This window comes from Oryzias latipes, chromosome 15, assembly GCF_002234675.1.
Source record: "Oryzias latipes chromosome 15, ASM223467v1".
Taxonomy (NCBI): domain Eukaryota; kingdom Metazoa; phylum Chordata; class Actinopteri; order Beloniformes; family Adrianichthyidae; genus Oryzias; species Oryzias latipes.
In genome coordinates, this window is record NC_019873.2 from 10000825 (window position 1) to 10021092 (window position 20268).

A 20268-nucleotide genomic window follows, 5' to 3' on the forward strand; every position below is an offset into this window, starting at 1 on the left:
ATCAAATGGATTCTAAACACTCTGACTGAAACCGAAAAGCTGCCTGACTAGGCTCTGACTAGAAGACCATCAACATTCAGCGTGGTTAAAGGGGGCAGCAGCTGGTGTAAAAATCTACACACACAAAAACAGCACCAGTCCACCTTTGTGCTTTTTTTTCTGGGGAGTTAACTTTACTTGAGGATCTGCAGGGTATCTGCTGGTGCACTGTTGTCTTTACAATCTTTTCCAGCAGGTTCCTATCAAAGTGGTGCTGTCATTAAACAGAGATTTACATTTGCTCCGCAGACAGAAGCTGTGGATTAAAGAAGGAATAAGCTCTTTTTCTCATTCCTTTGGTCTAGAAACCTAAAAAGCAAACTGCTCATCATTAGATAATTTAGTCATTCATCATTGTTACCTATAGTCATAATATATCTCTCTTTTCTGGAGCAGATTTTCTGTCAGAGCTGGGTCTGGAGAAGGATGAGGAAGAGGAGGATTCCTGGGACTCTGAGGTTTGATGAAAACCTTTTTATTCTAGAGCCCCATTTGTAAAACTGCACAGATTTCATCCTAAAACATGTAAAAAATATCCACACAAAACACATGATACAGTATAAAAAAACTGACATTGTTACCCCATCATTTTATACCTACCTTTCAGAAATGGGTTCTCACACATTTGTCTCAGTATCTGCTGCATTTCAATTATTTAACATCCATGTTAATAAGAAACAAAATTGCTCCGATGAAACAGAGCTTTTCTCCAGTTGGGAAACTGAAAATGTGTGTAGACGTGAAAAGAGAAGATGAAGTTCTTACAGAGAAGCCAGGAGTTTTGTGGACATTTACTGCAGATTTGAAATTCTACGTTTTACTATAAGAGCTATTAATTTACAAAACTTATGGAAATAACAAAAAAATGAAGACAAAGGTTTCTTCGGTTCAGACCATTGTAGCTGAAGGAGAAAGCCATGATGCTGAGACAATCTGTTCGTCTTTTGATCTATTTCAAAAGTAGTCCCAGTGCTGTTTTAATCATGATTGTTTGTTTTTAGTAAAAATGAAAAAAACCTGTTGCTTTCTTGGACAGTTTCTGCACAGTGGCGCAGTGATTAGTATTCCCACCTAACATTTAGAAGGCACTTACTCCAATCCTGGCTTGGTGTAGAGTTTGCATGCTCTCTCTGATATATGTGGGATTTCTCTGGGCATTCCCACAGTCCAAAATCCTGCTTCATAGAATCATTAGTGACTCTAAACTTCCTCTAGGTCTGTGTGTTTGTGGGTGGGTGGGTGGGTGGGTGTGTGATTGTGAGGCCCTGTGACAGGTTGCCAACCTGTCCATGATGCCTTCACCCATTAGTAGCCAAAACATGTAAAATCTCATTTTAATCTTAACTGTCTTTCTATATGTCCTCCATCATCAGAAAAATGCCACAAGAATATGTTAAAGACACCAAAAACACAATTTTCTTGGCAGTGAGTCTTTAAACCCCAAATTTCAAAAGAACCAATGAACTTGCTGGGTTCATACTAGATGTCTAGCAGTAGCTGTTGGTGGTTACAATGTATCCTCACATATGCTCTGTTTCTGACTCATCTCTCAGCCACAGGGTTTATCATTTATGGTTTATCATTTCTGCACCGATATCTAAAAAGCCCCTGTTTTTCAGTCTCACTCTGAAAACTCTAACACCCCACACAAAGAGGAGCAGCGTTTACAAGCTCTCGATCAGGAGACGTCCTCCACGGGAGCTCAAGAACGTGAGTCACCCTCCGTCCTTCTAAACCTTTTCAATGCAGACCAGTCATTCCAAGCACCATTCCACGCAGCAGAAACATGACCTCGTTTTTCTACTAAACTGAAGTGTAATATCCTCCTTGAAGACTCAATGCAGGATGTGCAGTGCAGCATCGGTTATGTAAACGGAACTTAAATGAATGTGTGCTTTTCTTTCGTAGACTTGTTTTACATTCCTTCTTTTTTAAGAGGGAAGGAGGGATGTAGGAGTGTAGGCAGGACCAAAGGCAGCAAGGAAGAGGGTACGCCAGCCTTTAACCCTAACCACCGCCTTGTGACCACCAGCAGAGAGTTCACTTAGCGCACGCCGCTACATCCTGCCTGCTGCCCATTAACACCATTTAGATGGAATCGGAGCGTACATGTCATCCTGCTTCAGTCTGAGCTGGGCTAAGTGCACGTCCCAGAGCTGCATGACACCACTGGCAGTACTTGTTGGAACGTTTGTTTGGTGGTTCTGTTGTCTTTGCAGAAAGACCCTCATCTGGGTCCTTTCTGTGCCTTCTTACTTTTATTGCCCCAACCCTCATGATGTTTTCCTTCTCAACATATAACACTAGCCTAGCCAGAGATGACCCTCCTAGCTTCACCCAAGGAAGATTTTAGGAAATAAAATGAAATATTTGGATTTATTCTAAACCACTGAAAGCATTTCTCATGGATCTAATCAATTGTTTTGCAGTAAATTACAAATGATCAACATTACACAAGATGCTTTAACTACAGAACCCATAGGTTTTGATGTTTAGACACTGTATCTGCAGACCTTTCTGTGATGGTTTCTGACCATTCACCTTTATGATGAGATGTTTTAATGAGGGGTCAGGTGTCAGGAGACTAGGCAGAGTGCAAACCTGATCGGTGCTCCTTCATCCTAGCCTTCACTGACCCAGCCCTGTGTCATTAACATTGACTGGATCTTGTAAATGTGAACTCCCCAATCCTTGTCCTCTGGGAGTTTGCTGCGTCTGTACTGTTGCCACGTTGATGGATCTTTCTTGTTTCTTCCTGGATTGTGGCCCTTCCTTCTTTCTCTTTGGTCTTTGGCTGGAAGATGCTGGAGTTAACCACCTTGGATGCTTCCTAGGAGCTTCCTGCCCTTGAAGTCATTGGCTTATGTGATCTTGTTTCCATGCGCCATGGTTTGAGTAAAGAGGATCCACATTTCATGATAGCAGTATTCCTAAAGGGGGCACCTCAAAGGGCTTTCAAGGACCGGACTTTGGTTATCTACAGCTTATACAATATAAACAAGGAAAAATGCTCAGACACGAGCATGATCATTTTCTGTGGGAAACACTGTGTCCTGTGAAGTTTGTGCTGGTCTGATGTGCATGCATGCGCCTGGTGTACATGGTGACTAACCTTAGCTCATTTGCATGGGAATGCTTCTCACAAATGTCTCGATAAGACCGTGTTGTTGTTCAGCAAGAATCTAACTGCATCAAAATGAAAAAACCTTTTGTTTTCTTTCAGCTGGAAAAAGCAGACATGAGAAAAATGTGGAGGAAACTTTTGATGAAGATGTTCCCAAACAGAAAGGGGTAAGCTAGGTGCTTATTTCATTCAACTCTGAATGACATCTTATCATCTATGCTCCAGCGGGTAACTAGAAATCCTAATAGACTGGGAGCTGGAAACTCTAGCTGATAGTTAGAGTCCCATCTTCATGGTCTCCATCTCAAATTTAGAAAACACCAAAATATTTATTCCACAAAGTAAATGTGAGTGTACTGTGATCAGCTGGAGGCTAAAAGATGCAGTTTCTGATTTTTACCAGAATGGGAAGGCAAACTGGCAACCGCTGAATGTGCTACGGAAACTTGAGATCGATCAGAAGAAAGGTAATTAATAAAGCAAAGAATTGGAATGTTTGTTTTAAGGAATCATTTGCCTGCAATTTATATTCTTCGCTTTTTTTCCACAGACCTGATGGAAGAGCTTGGCTTGGGTGAATTCGATGATTTTGAAGGTTAATCAACTAATGGATGTCTTTCCTTTTGCTACTATTTACCACAAATGTTTTTGTTCCTCTGTTTGGTAGCTTTTCTTTATTCAACTATTCAGTCTTAGTTTTTCCTTTAACTTTTTTTGTCAACGCCGCTAATATTCTTTCCCTGTTTTTTGTCAACACATCACTTTTTGAAGCACAAAAACGAGGTCAGTAAAAGGCAAAAGCAAAAAAAAGCGGTAGTGTAAATGTAGGATCCAGCCTCGTAGTGGTCCATCCATCCATCCATCCATCCATCCATCCATCCATCCATCCATCCATCCATCCATTTTCCAAACCTGTTTTATCACCTTTGGGCTCATGGGGTTGCTGGAGCCTATCCCATCCTCTGTTGGGTGAACACATGGGCAGGTTGCCAGTCCATTGCAGTGCCTCATAGAGGTCAGATGTTTAGAAGTGCAAATGTTCTTTATCTACGTTTTTTAACAGCAGTACATATAGACAGAAAAGACTGTCTCAGAGGAAACTACTGTTTGTTTGTAGGAGCTCTAGCTTGTTGTGTGAATGCTAAGAACCAGGCTGTCCCGACTCTTCCCTACATGTTTTTGCTGTTGATATCAAATCATCCAACTCCTTTTAGAGATTTTTGCTCAGAGTATTTGGTATTTCTTTTCTTATGTCATTCATTAAACATTAAGTTAGTCTTATTCCTATAAAATGAACAGTACAAGCTTCCCGTCCTTCAGTGTCTGAGGAGTGAGTGAATTTAGCATTCAAGCATATTTAGCAGTCATGCTAGCACTTCTTCCAGCTTGTTTTAGTTCTTTGCATTTATACGCATGATAGAAATTTTTTTTTTTTTATTTATCATTAAAGCTGTTTTAAAAAAAAAAATCAAGTTTCAGGTAATATTTCACTTCAACACTTTTCTAAATTGTTCTAGTGTATAAGCTAACTTCTGCATCTTTAGTGACCAGTTGCAGCTGTCAGGATTTAGAATCATTTTGACAGGAAGAACGATTTCCCATGTAGTTTTTTTTATTTGTATTTCTTTTTTTCTTCTTTATTTTCAAGATTCCTCCGACTGGGACTCTACCAGTACAGCCAGTAAAACGGCCCTATCCGCCCAAGGAATGGCTTCCGCCGGGCCTAGAGACCCCGGAGCTTCCAGTCCAGCTCCTGATGACTCCCTTCCTGCCGCAGAAATGACACCTCAGAGGAGCTCTGAGAAGAGACGGCCCAACACGCCATCCAAGTCCGGCCCCCAGCCGCAACCTCGTGCCAGAAAGAGGCTTCTTCTGAAACCAGACAGTGAACAAGGTAAAATGTTGTCCCAGGTTTTAACTTGAGTCATTCTAAATCTAATCAAAGATGGGATAAAATTCAGTCTAGAGGTTGTTTTTGTTCTTTTGTCCAGAATCAGATTGGGAATCAGACAAAGGGACCTCCTCCTCCCAAGCTTCATCACCTGACAGGAACAAGGATCAGCCTGTCACAGCTGTGAAACACAGTGAGTCTCCATCATATTTGTGAGCTGGTCTTTGCTGATATTCTTCATTTCTTTAGGTAAAGCCTCTGCTTTCTCCTTAGGTTCCTCTGGAGATGAAGAGAAGACAACTGACACAAAAGCCACCAGAGAATTTAGAGAAAATCTGCAAAAGGTCAGAAGAAAAGATGTTTTCTTCCTAAAATTACAGCTTTTGTTCTTTTTAACGAAACAGCTTCAACAGTATAAAAAAATTCAAAGTTAAACCATGAGGCAATATTTTATTCCCAACAGAGATCGGATAATCTGACAAATATAGAGACCAGAAAATCGTTTTTTTCTCTACATCAACTCAGTTTAAACTTTACCTGCAATAGCTCTTTGAGACAGTAGAAAGAAAACGTGGGGGAGTTTGAGATCATCCAACAACAAAAAAAGTTCATTGTTTCCAGAAACCTAATCGGGTCAGACAAATCCAAACGAGGCAATCCTGTTGGTCATTACTGGGAACGAAACGATTCACTTTCCCAACGATTCCATTCAAAGTTTTAGTCACAGATTTGTTTTAATTTCTATATGTGTTTTGTGTATTAGAAAACAACAACAACAAATTCAAAACAATCAAGCAAGTAATGGTGACGAAATCACTTTTATCTGGCTAATACTAAGCCTGGTGTAATGACTGATTGATTGATTTCAAGCATCGTAGTCAAAGCAATAAAGAATGTACACAGATTTATCCAACTCATTACAGAAAGGATGAAATGCGTAAATAAAAAACTGATCATTTGAGTCTGGAAAGAACTCCTGACAAATGAATCTGTTTTAATCAGTCCTTGAATTTACATTGCATGTTATGGAATGCTAACTCTCCAACAGGCTACATGAGAAGTTTCTTCAAAAAGATGGTTTTGGACAGAGTTCTGTGGATTTGATGTCACTGTTTTTGCTCGTTTGTTCGCTCACCCCATCAAAGGAGAAAGAGGATGCCGATGACAGACTTGAGTTAGCTCGGAAAGGCGTCGATGGTGATGACGGCTCTGCCGTGGAGGGCGTTGCCGATATCCCGTGGGAGAAGCGCTATGAGAAGCTTTGGGTGGAGGTGGAGAAAAAAGAAGTCAAGTCCACCTTCAAGAGCGTTGCAGGTGAATTGAAGGAGAGGTTTGGAGAATTGTTCAAATCGAGGCGCCCTCCAGAAAACACCACAGCAGAGGAAACATCTCCATCTTCCTCTGCTGAAGAAGAGTCTAGTGATGAAGATGAAGTCATTGTTCGCCCTGCAGCTAGAGCCAGAAGCTCTGTCCTCTTCACCATACCTGAGCAGAGAGAGTCTGGCCAGGAGGACTCTGCAGCCGAACATCCTGACAGCCAGTCAGGTGAGGAGAACCTGGAGGGCGGTGAGGAGCCGGGAGGAGACGGCAACGGTCGAGGGGGGTCAGACCTGCTCTCCGCTGCCGCTCCAAACTCTGCGTCTCTGCTACTGACGACCACAGAGAAGGAAAGTGAAGACGGCTTCAAATCTTTTAATGATAAGAGCCAGGACAATCACCTGCTGGAGAGCATCCTGAAAGACCAAGCTGCAGATTCAAGTGAAGGGAACCGGAGTCCTGACGGCACAGACCACAGAGCTGAAGAGCTGCAAGAAAGAAGACGTTCTCAGCTTGATCCTGCAGCTTCTGAAGAGCTCAAAGGGTCCATGGGAAGTTGGAAACTTGAGACAGGAAATGGTCTTCCTCTTTCAAGAGAAAAAGAGACCAAATTCAAAACAGAGGTAGAGGGTTGCCCCTCCTCGCTGCTGTTTTCTGGGTTGAATAGCTCTCTTTTTTTTCATAGCATTTCTTTCTTTTCAATCATTTCTTTGCTTCATTTCATGCATGTGAATCTAGTGCATGTCTGCCATTTCTCTTTTCATAAGGTTGGGGGTACAAATCCAGTTATCAAGGAAGCATTCAAACAGTTTAAATTCTTCACAGCTGTGGCTAAACCATAGAGATTTCCAATTTATATAATCAATGAACTGACTCAGATGAAAAAGTCTAAAAGAAACTTGTGAAACACTTCCTAAAACAGAGGAGTCACGGGAATAATGCCAGCCTGTTCCGATTCAAAAAGCAAAAAACAGAAAAAGAATTAAAATGACCTTTTCCTGATTCCTCATGGAACAATCTTTATTCATTTAAAGCAACGTTCACAGTGCTGAGTCAACGAATTTTCAAGGCCCACTCTGATCATCTTTTCCTCTATTTTTAAAGTGTTCTCTGTGGTCTTTTATTATGATAATGCAGTTTTGGCCAAAAAAAAAAAAAATAGTTGTTTTGTATGACCTAGTTTCTGCAGAGCGGCAGTGGTTGGTAAGAAATTTGCCTCTGAGTTTTGGGTGGGACTATTGGCGTGGAGTAAGCTTCCCCCTATTTCCCTTCATCCATCTGTTTACACTCTCTCCTGTTAGCTTACAGCCCCCACACACACACACACACACACTCACACCCCCAACCTGACATCAGCGGTGCAACAAAAGCCGCAAGCAATATCAGCGCCCTCCAGCTGTACAGCTTTGAGCCAAATGCCAGTTTGGATGACGAAAACAAAAAGGTGCCGGCTACCAGCATCAAAATGGAGCTGAGCAGGAAACTGGTGGCCCACCCAGCATATTTCACAAATACACTCATTTTCGAATTGCATTTTTTTTTGTTTGTTCCTGTTTCACAAGAACTTGAATAAAGAAATACTCAGCTTTGTATTATTTAAATACGTCTTCCATCTTGAGGAAATGCCACAAGAACATGTTTAAAAAATATCAACAACACAATTTTCATTGCAGTGGACCTTTTAAAGATGTTTTGAGTTTAAGATAGAAACAGGTGCAGATTATCCCTTGTGCTATCCTAGGCACTTTAACATTGGGAATTGGGTCATCTAGACCCACTAGACAGTGTGCTGAACCTTTTTTCTTCAATGATTTGTGATCCTCACTGGTGTCCATGGATTACATGAAATCTTTCCACCTTTATCCACCTTTGTCATGGTTGGGAGAACACGTCAATGTAAGGGTGGGGTCATCTAAGATAGCACAAGGGTTACATGAAATCTTTCCACCTTTATCCATCTTTGTCATCAAAATCAGAATCAGCTTTATCGGCCACGTACAGTGCATGTACGAGGAATTTGGTGTCTTGTGCTCTCGTGCAAACTAGCAAGGATATAAAAAAAGTGTAAAGGGGTAAGATAAAAAAAGGATAAATAATAAAAAAAGAAAGTAGTATAAGGTAGAAATGTCTATGTCTAGATATAGGATTAAATAAACATAACTAAATAAAAAAAGACTACCGTAAGTAAAAATGCTACAGTAGTTCCGGTAGTCCAGTAGTCATGGTAGGGATGACACGTCAATGTAAGGGTGGGGTCATCTGGACTCCATAAGACATCACAAAGGTTATTGAAGCGTTTTCAGTTTCTCTTCAGTGGTGGTTTGTAGTCTGCGTGACCTTTGAAGTTGTGTGGGTGAACTCTGGAGTGAGATCTGCAGTGATGCTGTGATAACTGATGCAGTTCCCTGCTGGTTTTGAGTTTCTCCTCCGCTTTGTCATGCAGCAGGAATTCCTCTGCACAGTATCCCATTGACTCTAATTACCTGGAGATGGTTGGTCTCAAAGTGTCACAACCCTCAGGTGTTGCGTCTCCAGCGGGAGGGGCGGGGCTAAATTATGTATGACAAAGTGGAGAAGTCATCCAAAACGCATGTTGGCTGCTGTCTTTCAGGTCGAGCTCACAAACGCTGTTTCATCTGGTCTTTCAGGCTGACACAGATACAGTTCTGGCCAAAGCGAAGCTTCAAGAATCAAACGCTTCCTGTGAGGCTGATGGAAAACCATCAGAGGAGAAACCTGAGTCACCTGACCTATCCGGTGAGGCGGAAGAAGCTGATGAGGAACAGCATCCTGTTGCTCCCAGCAGGTATGCATGATTGCTTTTTTTATTTCCTTTTGTTCCTTTTTTTCAGAAGAACTCCATATTTCAATCCAGCTTTCCCAGAATAATATTAAGTATGGAAATGCTCTAATCCTTTTTATCTGTATTTTTATTTTTTTTAATAAATTGAGAATAGATTCAAGTGTAAAGCTGCTTTTCTCCATTTGGTTGAGACCTGTCTTCTTCAGAAAGGCTCCCATTGACCATCAGCTTTATCACTCCCTGTAGCACCAGCCTGGCTCCTCTGCAAATGCACATCCCGGTCCAGCAGGCTGTAGACGCAGCGTTACGTCAGGAGCTGGTCGGGGGGGCCCGGCACAGCAGAGCCCCTCAGACCAGCGTGGGCGTTAACGGGAACCCGCTGTCTGTGTTTGACGATAGCTCTCTAAGTGAAGAGTCGGACGAGGAAAGAAGGTATAAATGCAGTATGTCACATTTGACCTCTGTCCACTACTAACAGAGGGGGTGGTAATGACTCACATTTACTCACAAACATTCCAGTAACTAAAATTCATGTACTCCTAAGAGTAGTCTTACTACACCAGTGCTTGTCTTTCCAAAAAGACTTAAAAACCAGGTAATGATTCTGTGTTTTCAGAATGTTTGTAAATGTATTATGTGATTTTTTTAATTTAAATTAGACATTTATATTTATTTTAAAATAATTGTATTCATTTTACAGTGGAGGAAATAAGTAATTGACCTCTTGCTGATTTTGTAGGTTTTCCCACAGTCTGTCATCCTAATAGTATGTTCATTTCAACTCAACTGGCTCACACAGACCTGTTAGACTCTCCTAATCAATCTGTCACCTGAATTGAAAACGCCGGTTTGAACTAGTCACCAGTAGAAATGACAGCTGTCCACAGAATCAGAGCATCAGTTAGACTCCAAAGTCTCCAACATGGAAAAGACTAAAGAGCTTTCAGTGAATTTAAGGAGAAGATTGTAGACCTGCACAAGACCAGAATGGACTGCAAAACCATGAGAAAGAAGCTGGGGGTTACCGTGACAACTGTTGGTGCAATTGTCCAAAAATACTGGAACATGACCATCAATCCACCTATAGGTCTGGGGCTCCAAACCATATCTGACCTGATGGGGTTTCCACGATCATGAGAACAGTGAGAAATCCACCTAAAAGAACACAACAGTAGTTAATTGTTGATCTTAAATCAGCTGGAACCACCGTCACCAAGAAAACCATTGGAAATACAGTACTTTGCACCGCAATGGCTTAACATCTTGCAGTGCTTAAAAAGCCCCCCTGCTTAAGAAAGAACATGTGCAGGCCTGCCTGAAGCTTGCCAATGAACATTTCAATGATTAAGAGAGTGATTAAGAGAAGGTGCTGTGGTCAGATGAGACTAAAATGGAGCTCTTTGGCATCAACTCAACCCGTTGTGTTTGGAGGAACAGAAATGCTGCCTATGACCCCAAGAACACCATCCCCTCCTGTCCAGCATGGAGGTGGAAACATTATGGGCACAAGACTACTTCACCATGTAGATGAGAGGATAGATGGATCCATGTACCGTCAAATCCTAAGTGAGAACCTCCTTCCCTCCACCAGGAGGCTTAGAATGGATTGTGGATGGGTCCTCCAACAGGATCACGGCCCAAAACACACAACCAAGGAATTGTTAAAGAAGACGCATATGACGGTGATGGAGTGGCCCAGCCAGTCTCCAGACCTCAATCCCGTAGAAAACCTATTGAGCGTGCTGAGGTCAGAGGTTTCCCTCAACAGCCACCAAATATTATTGATTTAAAAGTAAAGAAGAGTGGACCAAAATTCCTCCTGATATGTGCAGAAACCTGCTCATCAACTGCAAGAAACTTCTGGCATCTATGCTGCTAAGAAGGGTTTTGCCCCAAAGTACTAAGTCTTTCTGGCAAGACGGTTCAAATACTTATTTGCCTGGATAAAATACCAATACACTTATATAGTTTCTTTAAAGTTTTTTTTTTCCCTCTCTCACATTGGGATGACAAACTTAATTTCTTTTTAAGAAGACAAACCTGGAAACTCAGCAAGAGGTCAAATAATCATTTCCTACATTGTAGTTACAAAAAAAGTATTAAAATCACAAAAATAAAAATAGTTTGGAATCAGATGCTTTTTTACGCTCCTTAAGTCATTACTTGGACTAATTTTTTGACTTTTACTCTGGTATTATTATTTTGAAGTAACACTACTCTTATTTGAGTATAAATTTTCCTATTTGAGTCTTTTAAAGAATCATTTAACTCAAAATGTATTTTAAAGGGCAGCAGATTAAACAAAACATTTGATGGAGATGAATGACAATAAAGAATATTATCCAAAAACATAGAAAACTCATTGTTCTTCACAGTGACTTTGATAGTCAAAGTGTCATGTAACCAAATTTGCTGCAGTAAAGACACTTTGTATTCAGCTCCTAGCATTTTGTGGTGGAGGGAAAGAATCCTGGAGTTTTTAGTCTTTAAATCATTTCCGACTCATGGCTGGCCTCTGAAGCGGGTACTGCATTTTACCTTTGCTCTTCAAACGCTGTTCCCGTTTCAGTAACATGCGACCCGTCTCGGGTAACTCTCTGTTCTTCTCTGTTCAGGCTGCAAAGTGCCGAACAACAGAAAAGCAAGGTAAAACTCACAGTAGATTTGGGTTTGAATTCATGAAACCGAACCGGAGAACGAATGCCTGTTTTCTATCTAGAACCCTGAAGAAATGGAGATGGCGGAAGATTTCGATGAGCTCACTCAGTCGTCAGACACGGCCACAGACGACATCGACTCCTCGGGCTACCATCATGCATCACTTCTCGTTCAGAAGCTCGACTCAGCCACTTTGGGTACGACGCCCTGTTTTCTGAAAGCATAAACTTTGGCTAAGTCAATGGTGGAACGTCTCTTCTATGTTCTTTCCCACAGACCCGACCAGCATTGCAAAGCTGCAGAATATTTTCCATGAATACGAGCGCTCCATCCAAAAGGTGAGGAGTCGTCATGGTTACCTGTCAGACAAGGTGAACCAGCTAGATGCGGAGAGGGCGGAGCTAAAGAACTCTCTGGAAGAAGTCAAAGATGCAAAGTCTGCTCTGGAACGAAACCAGCTGGAGCTGCAGACTGAAGTTACAAACCTCAAGTACGAATGGCTTTTTCTTTTACTTTAAAATAGAAGAGAATAGAATAGAACTTTATTGATCCCACAATGGGGAAATTGATCAATGCATTTTATACAGCTGTTTTTTTTACTTTAATAGTTTTCCTGCATGTGTTGTGACTTATCCTAAATATTCTGTCGTGAACTTGGCTAAGATTCCAGCTGAAACAAGAGCAGGAGAACCGGCGCAATTCCGAAATCATGTACAACACCACCAGAGATAAGCTGAGGAGAACGGAGGAGCAGCATCAGCTGGATCTTCAGGACAAGCAGCAGGTGGAGCTGACGCTAAGAAACCTGGAGCTGGAGATGAGAACGCTCATAAGTGACATGAAGCGGGTTTGTCTCATCGTTTCTGTCCACATGTGGTGAACAGTTTTCCCGTTCTGGGCTTTGGTAAAAAAAGCCTTGTGTTTGACGTTTGTATCCCAGCTGGAGGAGGAACACAGCGAGACTCAAAGGTTGCTGACTCAGGAGCGCAGCGCACGGACACTGCAGGAAAACCTGCTGAACGGCCATCTGAGAAGACAGCAAGAGATGGAGGAGGAGAACAAGAGGAGCATGAGCAGAAGCAACGAGGTCTGTTTGGGCTTTAGTTACAAAATGCACAGATTTTTTAAAATGTATTTATTTAAATGAACAAGTTAAACAGGAGCATACAAAATTAATAGAACAGAATAGAATTTATTGATCCCACAAAGGGGGGAATTACCTTGTTACCATAGTTCTGTTAAAAACAGTAATAAATAACACTTAAAAATACATTTAAGATATGAATAACAATAATAATTGTCTATGAGGCCTTATAGAGTCTAATAGCTGACGGTAGAAAAGATCTGTAAAAGAGCTCCTTCCTGCAGCGAAGTGTTAAAGTCTCTGACTGGAGGAGCTCCTCTGTGCACGCATGGTCTCATGCAGAGGAGGATGATGATGAACAGGATTGTCAGTGATGGATTCCACTCACCTGCCACAATCACAGACTCATCCCAGAATGGAACCAGGTCTCCACAACAGTTTGTTGATCCCCTTGCTGTTTCTGTCATAGCATCTGTGCACCCCAGCATCTCACTCTGTAGGAGAGGGCAGATGCAACACCGCCAGCAGAAAAATACTCTGTAAGAGTCCTGCAAACTCTGGAGGACCTCAGTCTCCTCAGCCTCTCCTGTGATCTCCGGTTGTTTCTATGGCGGTATTTTGTTGTTGCCCAGCAACAAGAGCTGTTCATGTAAACAATGGACTTGCAGACCACTTCAGAAGTGGTGGAAAAGAGTCTAAGAAGGACTAGTAGGCATACCACTGCACTCACTACATTTAAGAAGAAAGTCTTTGTCCACAAAACAGGCCAACAACAAGAGATGAACTGAACAATAACACAAAAAACAAGTAACACAGAGATATGGTAACTGGCAACCTACCGAGGCGCAGGTTAGAAAAAAAAAAGCGCAGGAAGCCATATAAACAAACATGAGCTTTGTGGCTTAGTGGAAGTGTCCACCTCCTGGGTTCAAAACCATAGTTGGGTCAAACAAAAGACTCCCCCAGAGGATGATGGGTCCGGTGTGGAGGTATATGACACCTGTTTGGACTTTAGTTTTAATTGGATTGTGATATATATTTATTTATTTATTTATTTAAAAACAGAGAACGGTGAACACACTATTCATCTAAATAAGTTTATTCTCTTTACACCTTTTTTTACAAACTGATTCATGTCTGTATTTGTTTTTCTACACAAAACCAAACTGAAAATACAGTAAGTTTTACATGTGGGCTTAATGTTGGTTCATGTTCATTTCCATGTTCAATTCCTCTCTCTCCTCCCTGCCATCCCTTTTGACTCTTTCTCTCTAAATCATGCATTCTGTTTCTGTCAGCCTTCTGATTCCAGTGAAATTTCCTCCCTCATCCCCAAATCCAAACCTTTAACCTGACATCTCAATCCCCTCCCAGCATCCCTAGTTATAGCTTATAGCCATCACCTCCACCAAGCTGCACCCAATTTATCCAGCTCAAGCTCTTTGAATCCCAGCCCTCATCTGCTCATCTGTCTCTTCTGGCACACCGCATGGTTTTGTCCTCGGCCCTTTTCTTTTCATCACTTACCTCTTACCCCATGGCAAATATTTCCACCAATTTAATATAAATGTTTACTGTTTCGAGTATGACACCCAGCCATATTTATCTAGTACACCTGACTCCTCTTTTCCACCTTCCTGCTTCTCCTCATGTCTGTTTGAAATCAAAAACTGGTTCTGAAACTTAATAGTGATAAAACCGTACTTTTTCTCTTCATTTCAAATCCACACTCTCCAAAGTTACAAGTTTTACTGTTTCCATTGACTCATCTTCAGTCTCCAGCCTCCTGGTGTCATCCTGGACAGTTCATTATCTTTTCAGTTTAATATTAATGACATTGCTCTGTCTGCCCATTTTCCTTTACGATCGCCTTTGCCCCTCCCACACCGTCCACTCTGTTGCTATTCTTGTTCAGTCTGGTCACTTCCTGTCTCGATTATTGCAATTCCCTCCTCTTCAGTCTTCCTCAAAAAACCCTCAATAAGCTCCAACTGGTCCAGACCTCCGCTTCCCGCATCATCTCTAGAAACCCAACCTTTGGTCTTATCACCCCGGTTCTCCGCCAGCTGCACTGACTTCCCAAAACCTCCAGAATCGACTGCAAACTCCTCCTGTTTACCTTTGAGGGCCTCCATAACCTGGTTCTTCCTCATCTTTTTGACCATCTCCAAATCAATACCTCCTCCCGTTCTGTCCAGTCCTCTTCGTCTGTCCAGCTCTCTGTTCCAGTGGCCTGGCTCATTACCATGGGGAGTCAAACCTTCAGCCACTTGGCTCCCAAACTCTGGAATTCTCTCCCTCCTGACCTCCGTAACATAGACTCCCTCCCAACCTTCAAATCCAAACTCAAATGTAATCTGTTTAGATCTGCATTTTCACTGCTTGTTTTCTGTCTATATTTGTTGTGATTTTTCTGGCTTTTGCTTTTATGCACAATGTCCTTGACTTTTTGAAACGGTCTAAAAAAATTGATTGTTTTTATTATTATTATTTCCTCCTATAAACAGTAACCTCTTTTTCTTCTGAAAATGATCCCGGTCAGCGATCAGAATCAGACTTCATCGTGAAATTTGTGTAAGAATTTGACAGAAAATTGGAAAATTCACGACGGTTTCTTTCCTCGTTTTCCTCGTTATAATCATAAAGTTGTCAATCATAAACTTTAATTTAGCAATGAATGTTGTTTTTAATGACAAGAATGAAAAAAAGTACACAAAAGCCATTTCTGCATAAGTTAAATATGAATAAACCATAAATAAATTGGTCTAAAAACTGGTTGCTAAGTTTAAAAAAATACCTGAATGTTTCACATGAGAAAGAATGTCTAGGCCTGAGCCTTTTTCTGTTCTGACCCGGTTCTCGTAGGCTTTGTCTCAACTCACTGAGGCCAGTGACCGGGAGAGGGAGCTCCTGCAGCAGATCTCTGCCTTACAGGCACAGCTGACCGTCCTGAGGACCGACCTGGACAGGTCCCAGTCCAACGGGAACCTCAGGGAAAACCAGCTGCAGGAGGAGAACGAGGCCCTCAAGGAAAAGCTGGAAGATGTCCAACGGGATCTCAAACTTAGCAATGAAGCCGTGACCCAAACGATTTACAGCTGCAATAACCAGCTGACTGTGCTCAAGTCTGAGCTGACCAAGACTGCAAACCGTCTGGAAAGTGAGCGTCAGGTCCGCGAGTCTCTGGAGGCGGAGGTGGAGTCGACCCGGAGCCGCCTGACTGGAGCGTTGAAGGAGGTTGATCTTCGGCTGGCAGCTCATTCTGAGGCGGAAAAGGCTTTGCTCCGGGAGAAGGAGGAGCACCAACGTCTCAAAGACAAGCTCAAGGGTTTGTGTCTGCGATGCCATAACTCTCAAGGTTGTTTTTTTTGACTTGGAAGCATTCTTTACCTGGAGCACGATACTTGGCCCCTCGCCCCCCGGTTAAAAGACCCATGCACTTCAATCACCTTTTGATCTATTTTTAAAGCGTTTCCAGTGCTCTTTTAATTATGATTATGTTATTTCTAGCCAAAATCAAAAAACCTGTGTCATTTTCTGGGACATAGTTTCTGCAGAGTGAACAGTTCTTAAGAGATTCTCTGGGTTGTGGGCGGGGCCGTTGACATTGGAGCAACCCTGCCCCTCCTTCCCCTTTCTGTTGCTAAGAGCTCTGAGCTGGGAGCTTGTGGCCCACCCAGCAAATTTTCATTGTCACAAATCTGCTTTTTTTTTTTGTCCGCTCCTGATTCACAACGATTTGAAAAAAGAAATATTCAGAAATACAGTTTGCAGCTTATTTTTCCTAATATATCAAATATAAAACAAGCAACACTTTTGATTCCCAATGTAACACAAAGTATTGTCTACCAAAATAAATAAGAAAAAACAAGCACAAAAACTTAAAAATGTATCCCCCTTCCTTTCCTCAGACCCACACAACCTCCAATCCCCTCCTATACCCCCCCCCCTCCTTTCCTCCATCAGAAAAAGGTCACAAGGACATGTTAAAAACACCTAAAAACACAGTTTTCAGCGGAGTGGGTTTTTAAACAAGTTAGACTCCAAGCAGGTGTTTTTGTGGAGAAGTTCACTCTGAAAAGCTCCGGTTTGTTCCTGCAGGTGAAGCAGCGAGTCAGCGCGATGCCGTCGGCAGCCTGTCCCAGAAGCTGGCCAAAGCAGAAGCTCACGAGAACAGCCTGGAGAACGAGCTTCACCGGGTCACGCTGCAGCTCACAGAGAAGAGCCTGCTTCTGGATGTCCTTCAGCGGGAGAAGGAGCAGGCGGCCGCACGTGTGAAGGAGCTGGAAGCGGCGCTGCAGGCGGAGAGAGAGTCGGGCAGCCGAGCCGCGGCACGCCAGGAAGCGGCACAGGAGCGACTGGCCCAGGCTCAGAGCGACGCCATGCTGCTGAGGCAACAGCTGGAGGAAGCCCAAAACAAAGGCTCTGCCAAGGAGCGAGCTGTGACCGATGCTCAAGAGCGCTTCAGCGACATCCTATCCAAGCTGCGCTCCGACTGTGAGGAGAGGGTTCAGCTGGTGGAGGACAGGAATAAGGAGCTCGCCAGCAAAGCTGCTGACCTCTGTGACAAGATTTACAAGCTGGAGGAAGAGAAGAGTGACAGAGAGGTGAGACTAAAAAGAACAGTAGTCCAGCAACTTCTCAAAGTCTTCTCCAACGTTTAACAAAGCTTTGGTTTCCATCTGAACAGACAAACCTGCGGCAGCTGCAGCAAGAGTTAGCCGACTCTCTGAAGAAGCTGTCGATGAGCGAAGCCTCTCTGGAGGTCAATACTCGCTATCGCAGCGACCTGGAGGAGGAGAAGACTCGGCTTCTCAGAGACCTGGACAGGCTCAAAGCAAAGGTGGTGGCAGGAGCTCAAATCAAGCTATTCCTTCCTCCATTCTCCTGATGTCAGCTCACACTGCACTCATGAGGGTGGATTACTCCAATCCCTAAATTCATGTCCAAAAAGTTTTCCACTATAACAAAACCTAATGCCTTAGTCACAACTGCCCTCCTGGGTGGAGACAGACTTATCTGCAGGTGAAAAAAGGCAAACTTGTACTGGGCACCCAAGGTGGCCCACAAAAGACTTTAAGATTACAGAGCACTTGGGGAGTCTGCAGAGCTAAGATGGTGATGCACATTTTTCCTACGGGTATGTTGCGGTCGTAGCAAAGACCTATTCAACACTGAGGGGTAAGTTAGAGGGAAAAAGGTGAGATGCAGGCACATCGTACTGACTTTACGATCCCTCCGAACCCTGTGCACTGAACAAGGAGTCTGTCACTGCTGTTCAAGTGATAAGTACACGCTCCTTCTATGCAGCCTGATTGTTAGAAATTAGGAAATTAGACATTGCTCTTTGTGGTTATAGTTCGGCTCCAGTGTTCAGCAGTGGAGCCACCATCAGTGTGTGTGTGTGTGTGTGCGCGCGCATGGGTGAATGGGACTGGAACTGTCAAGGGCTTTGCGCCACAAAGCAATAAATAAAATTACCCCATTTATCGTTTGTTCAGAGGAGAGTGAGGCAGACCCGGACGCAGCAAAAACCTTACCAAGTATTTGTGTTTAACTTTGTGTAATTTGCATTTTATTTACTTACTCACTTTTTTTACAAGTTAAAATCTGTCGACACTGCTTTTTTATTATTGAAACCATTAATGTAGGTGTGATCAGCTCTGATAACTTTGAAGCAAAAATGATTGCTAAAACAAGGAGCAGGTGCTGTTTAAAACTCTTCTGCAGTTGTTGCACACATGATAGAAACAATAAGGCACACATGTTTTCTCCAGATTCAATTTCAGAGTTTTTCCAGACATTGCAGGGATTCATAATAAACAATGGCGTTCCGTTTTTCTTGAATAGAGACATTGAGCTCAGTCTAACTTGTGCATTCATCGTTTGTCTGTTCCACAGCTGGAGGAAAGTGAAGACCAGTTTGTGCAGGCGGAGAGACGAGTCCACAACCTGAAGAGCAGCTTGAATGAGAAGGAGCAGGAGCTCGGCACTACCGCTCAGAAACTGCAGGAGGCGCTGTCTTCCTCTGCGGCAACAGCTCTCACCATCAAACAGCTGGAGGAGGCACTGCAAAAGTACGGGGCCGTGTGGACTCATCCAAGTCTTCCATGTGGTCACGTAGAAAGAAAACCAGCAGAAAACATTATTTTGATGTGGGACCGTTGACTGTACATGAGATCTGGACTGAGTAACCCCGTCCCCCTCATGTTCCAAGCAGGAAGTACCTGCCTTTTGTCAGAATAACCATTTCTGCTCTACTACCTTTTTTTAAATGTTCTTAGTAATCAATAAAAGGATGTGGTCTCACGTTGAACATTCAATACGTGGAGCGGCTGTGGCCTTCCAACAAGCTCATTCCTGATTGGTGAGAGTGGTTGCCATAGAAACATTGACCATTTGGACCAATTACTGCTTACTGACATCGTCTGGCTCCAACACTTGATTCAACACTGAATTGGCTTCATTTCACTGGAGCTGGAATTAAACCATTTTCTCTTTTCTCACTCGGTCCAGTTCTCATATACAGTCACTGTGTGGGACGGGGATTTTCATCCATGAGTGTTGTGGAATAAACATGAGATGGCCGCATCGCTCTTTTATCTCACACCAGACTGGAGATAGAAAATGCCAAGCTAGAAGCAGCTGCTAAGCAACAGACGAGTAAAATCGAGGCTCTGCAGAAAGAAGCTGAGGAAGCTGTGAAGGTGAGTCCTGAGGAGCAGCCCCCCCCCCCAAAAGAACAGCGACTATGCCTGCGGAGCCTCATATGCTCATTGCAGTATGTTATTGTGAAATTCAATGTATGCAATCTTTTTCCAGCTAACTGACTGCTCACCTGGAGGAGGGGTTAGTATTGTCAACATAGATTTAGTCTCTCTGTGGGGTTTCATCTTCTTTTTCCCCTTTTTTAAAATCCTCCTCCAAAAGTTTACTTTAGTTCAAGCAAACATGGTGCTTTTGGGCTTTGTGGGCGGCAGGACAGCAAAGCTAAAACTTCAGAGAAATGACTGTCTGTGTGTCGTTTAGGCTACTCCTGGTGTCACTTTTCATTATTCGATTTCCGTGTGTGTCTTTCTTTCTTTGATTCTTCACGTCCGGAGCAGACTTTTGCATGTTCCTTCCTGTAGTTTGTCCTCTTTGAGGCTGCGGCAAACGTTTGGATCATTCACCGCTCTCCTTGTTGTCGTAGGTCCGTGGTCATCTGGAGGGCTTGGTAACAAACCTGCAGACCAGTAAGATGACTTTAGAGGAACAGCTCAGCAAGGAGGTTGGGCTCGTGTTTTACTGAATCTAAACTATTTTCTCTACAACAAAACCAAGTTATGAACTGATTTCTAACAAGAGCACCC

At 42.8% G+C, this 20268-nt stretch overlaps 1 protein-coding gene across 9 annotated transcripts in view; it reads left to right on the forward strand.

Annotated features, from left to right (window-relative positions):
• The window catches only part of ankrd26 (ankyrin repeat domain 26), a 39207-nt gene that overhangs the window by 10756 nt on the left and 8183 nt on the right, over window positions 1-20268 (forward strand). For 5 of the 9 annotated variants that reach the window (XR_002874763.1, XM_023963288.1, XM_023963292.1 and 2 more), the window contains 24 exons: window positions 436-497; window positions 1659-1749; window positions 1948-2028; window positions 3263-3330; window positions 3567-3630; window positions 3714-3758; window positions 3935-3946; window positions 4812-5057; window positions 5155-5247; window positions 5328-5398; window positions 9020-9177; window positions 9421-9606; window positions 11790-11820; window positions 11894-12029; window positions 12109-12322; window positions 12496-12679; window positions 12773-12919; window positions 15782-16244; window positions 17018-17523; window positions 17607-17759; window positions 18818-18993; window positions 19530-19623; window positions 19739-19765; window positions 20109-20186. Coding sequence is in view for 8 of the 9 variants with exons in the window: in XM_023963288.1 (XP_023819056.1) it covers window positions 436-497; window positions 1659-1749; window positions 1948-2028; window positions 3263-3330; window positions 3567-3630; window positions 3714-3758; window positions 3935-3946; window positions 4812-5057; window positions 5155-5247; window positions 5328-5398; window positions 9020-9177; window positions 9421-9606; window positions 11790-11820; window positions 11894-12029; window positions 12109-12322; window positions 12496-12679; window positions 12773-12919; window positions 15782-16244; window positions 17018-17523; window positions 17607-17759; window positions 18818-18993; window positions 19530-19623; window positions 19739-19765; window positions 20109-20186 (3386 nt within the window). In the remaining variant the exon portion in view is untranslated. The remainder of the gene's footprint in view (window positions 1-435; window positions 498-1658; window positions 1750-1947; window positions 2029-3262; window positions 3331-3566; window positions 3631-3713; window positions 3759-3934; window positions 3947-4811; window positions 5058-5154; window positions 5248-5327; window positions 5399-9019; window positions 9178-9420; window positions 9607-11789; window positions 11821-11893; window positions 12030-12108; window positions 12323-12495; window positions 12680-12772; window positions 12920-15781; window positions 16245-17017; window positions 17524-17606; window positions 17760-18817; window positions 18994-19529; window positions 19624-19738; window positions 19766-20108; window positions 20187-20268) is intronic. The other 4 variants (XM_023963291.1, XM_023963294.1, XM_023963290.1 and 1 more) reach the window with 4 other exon arrangements.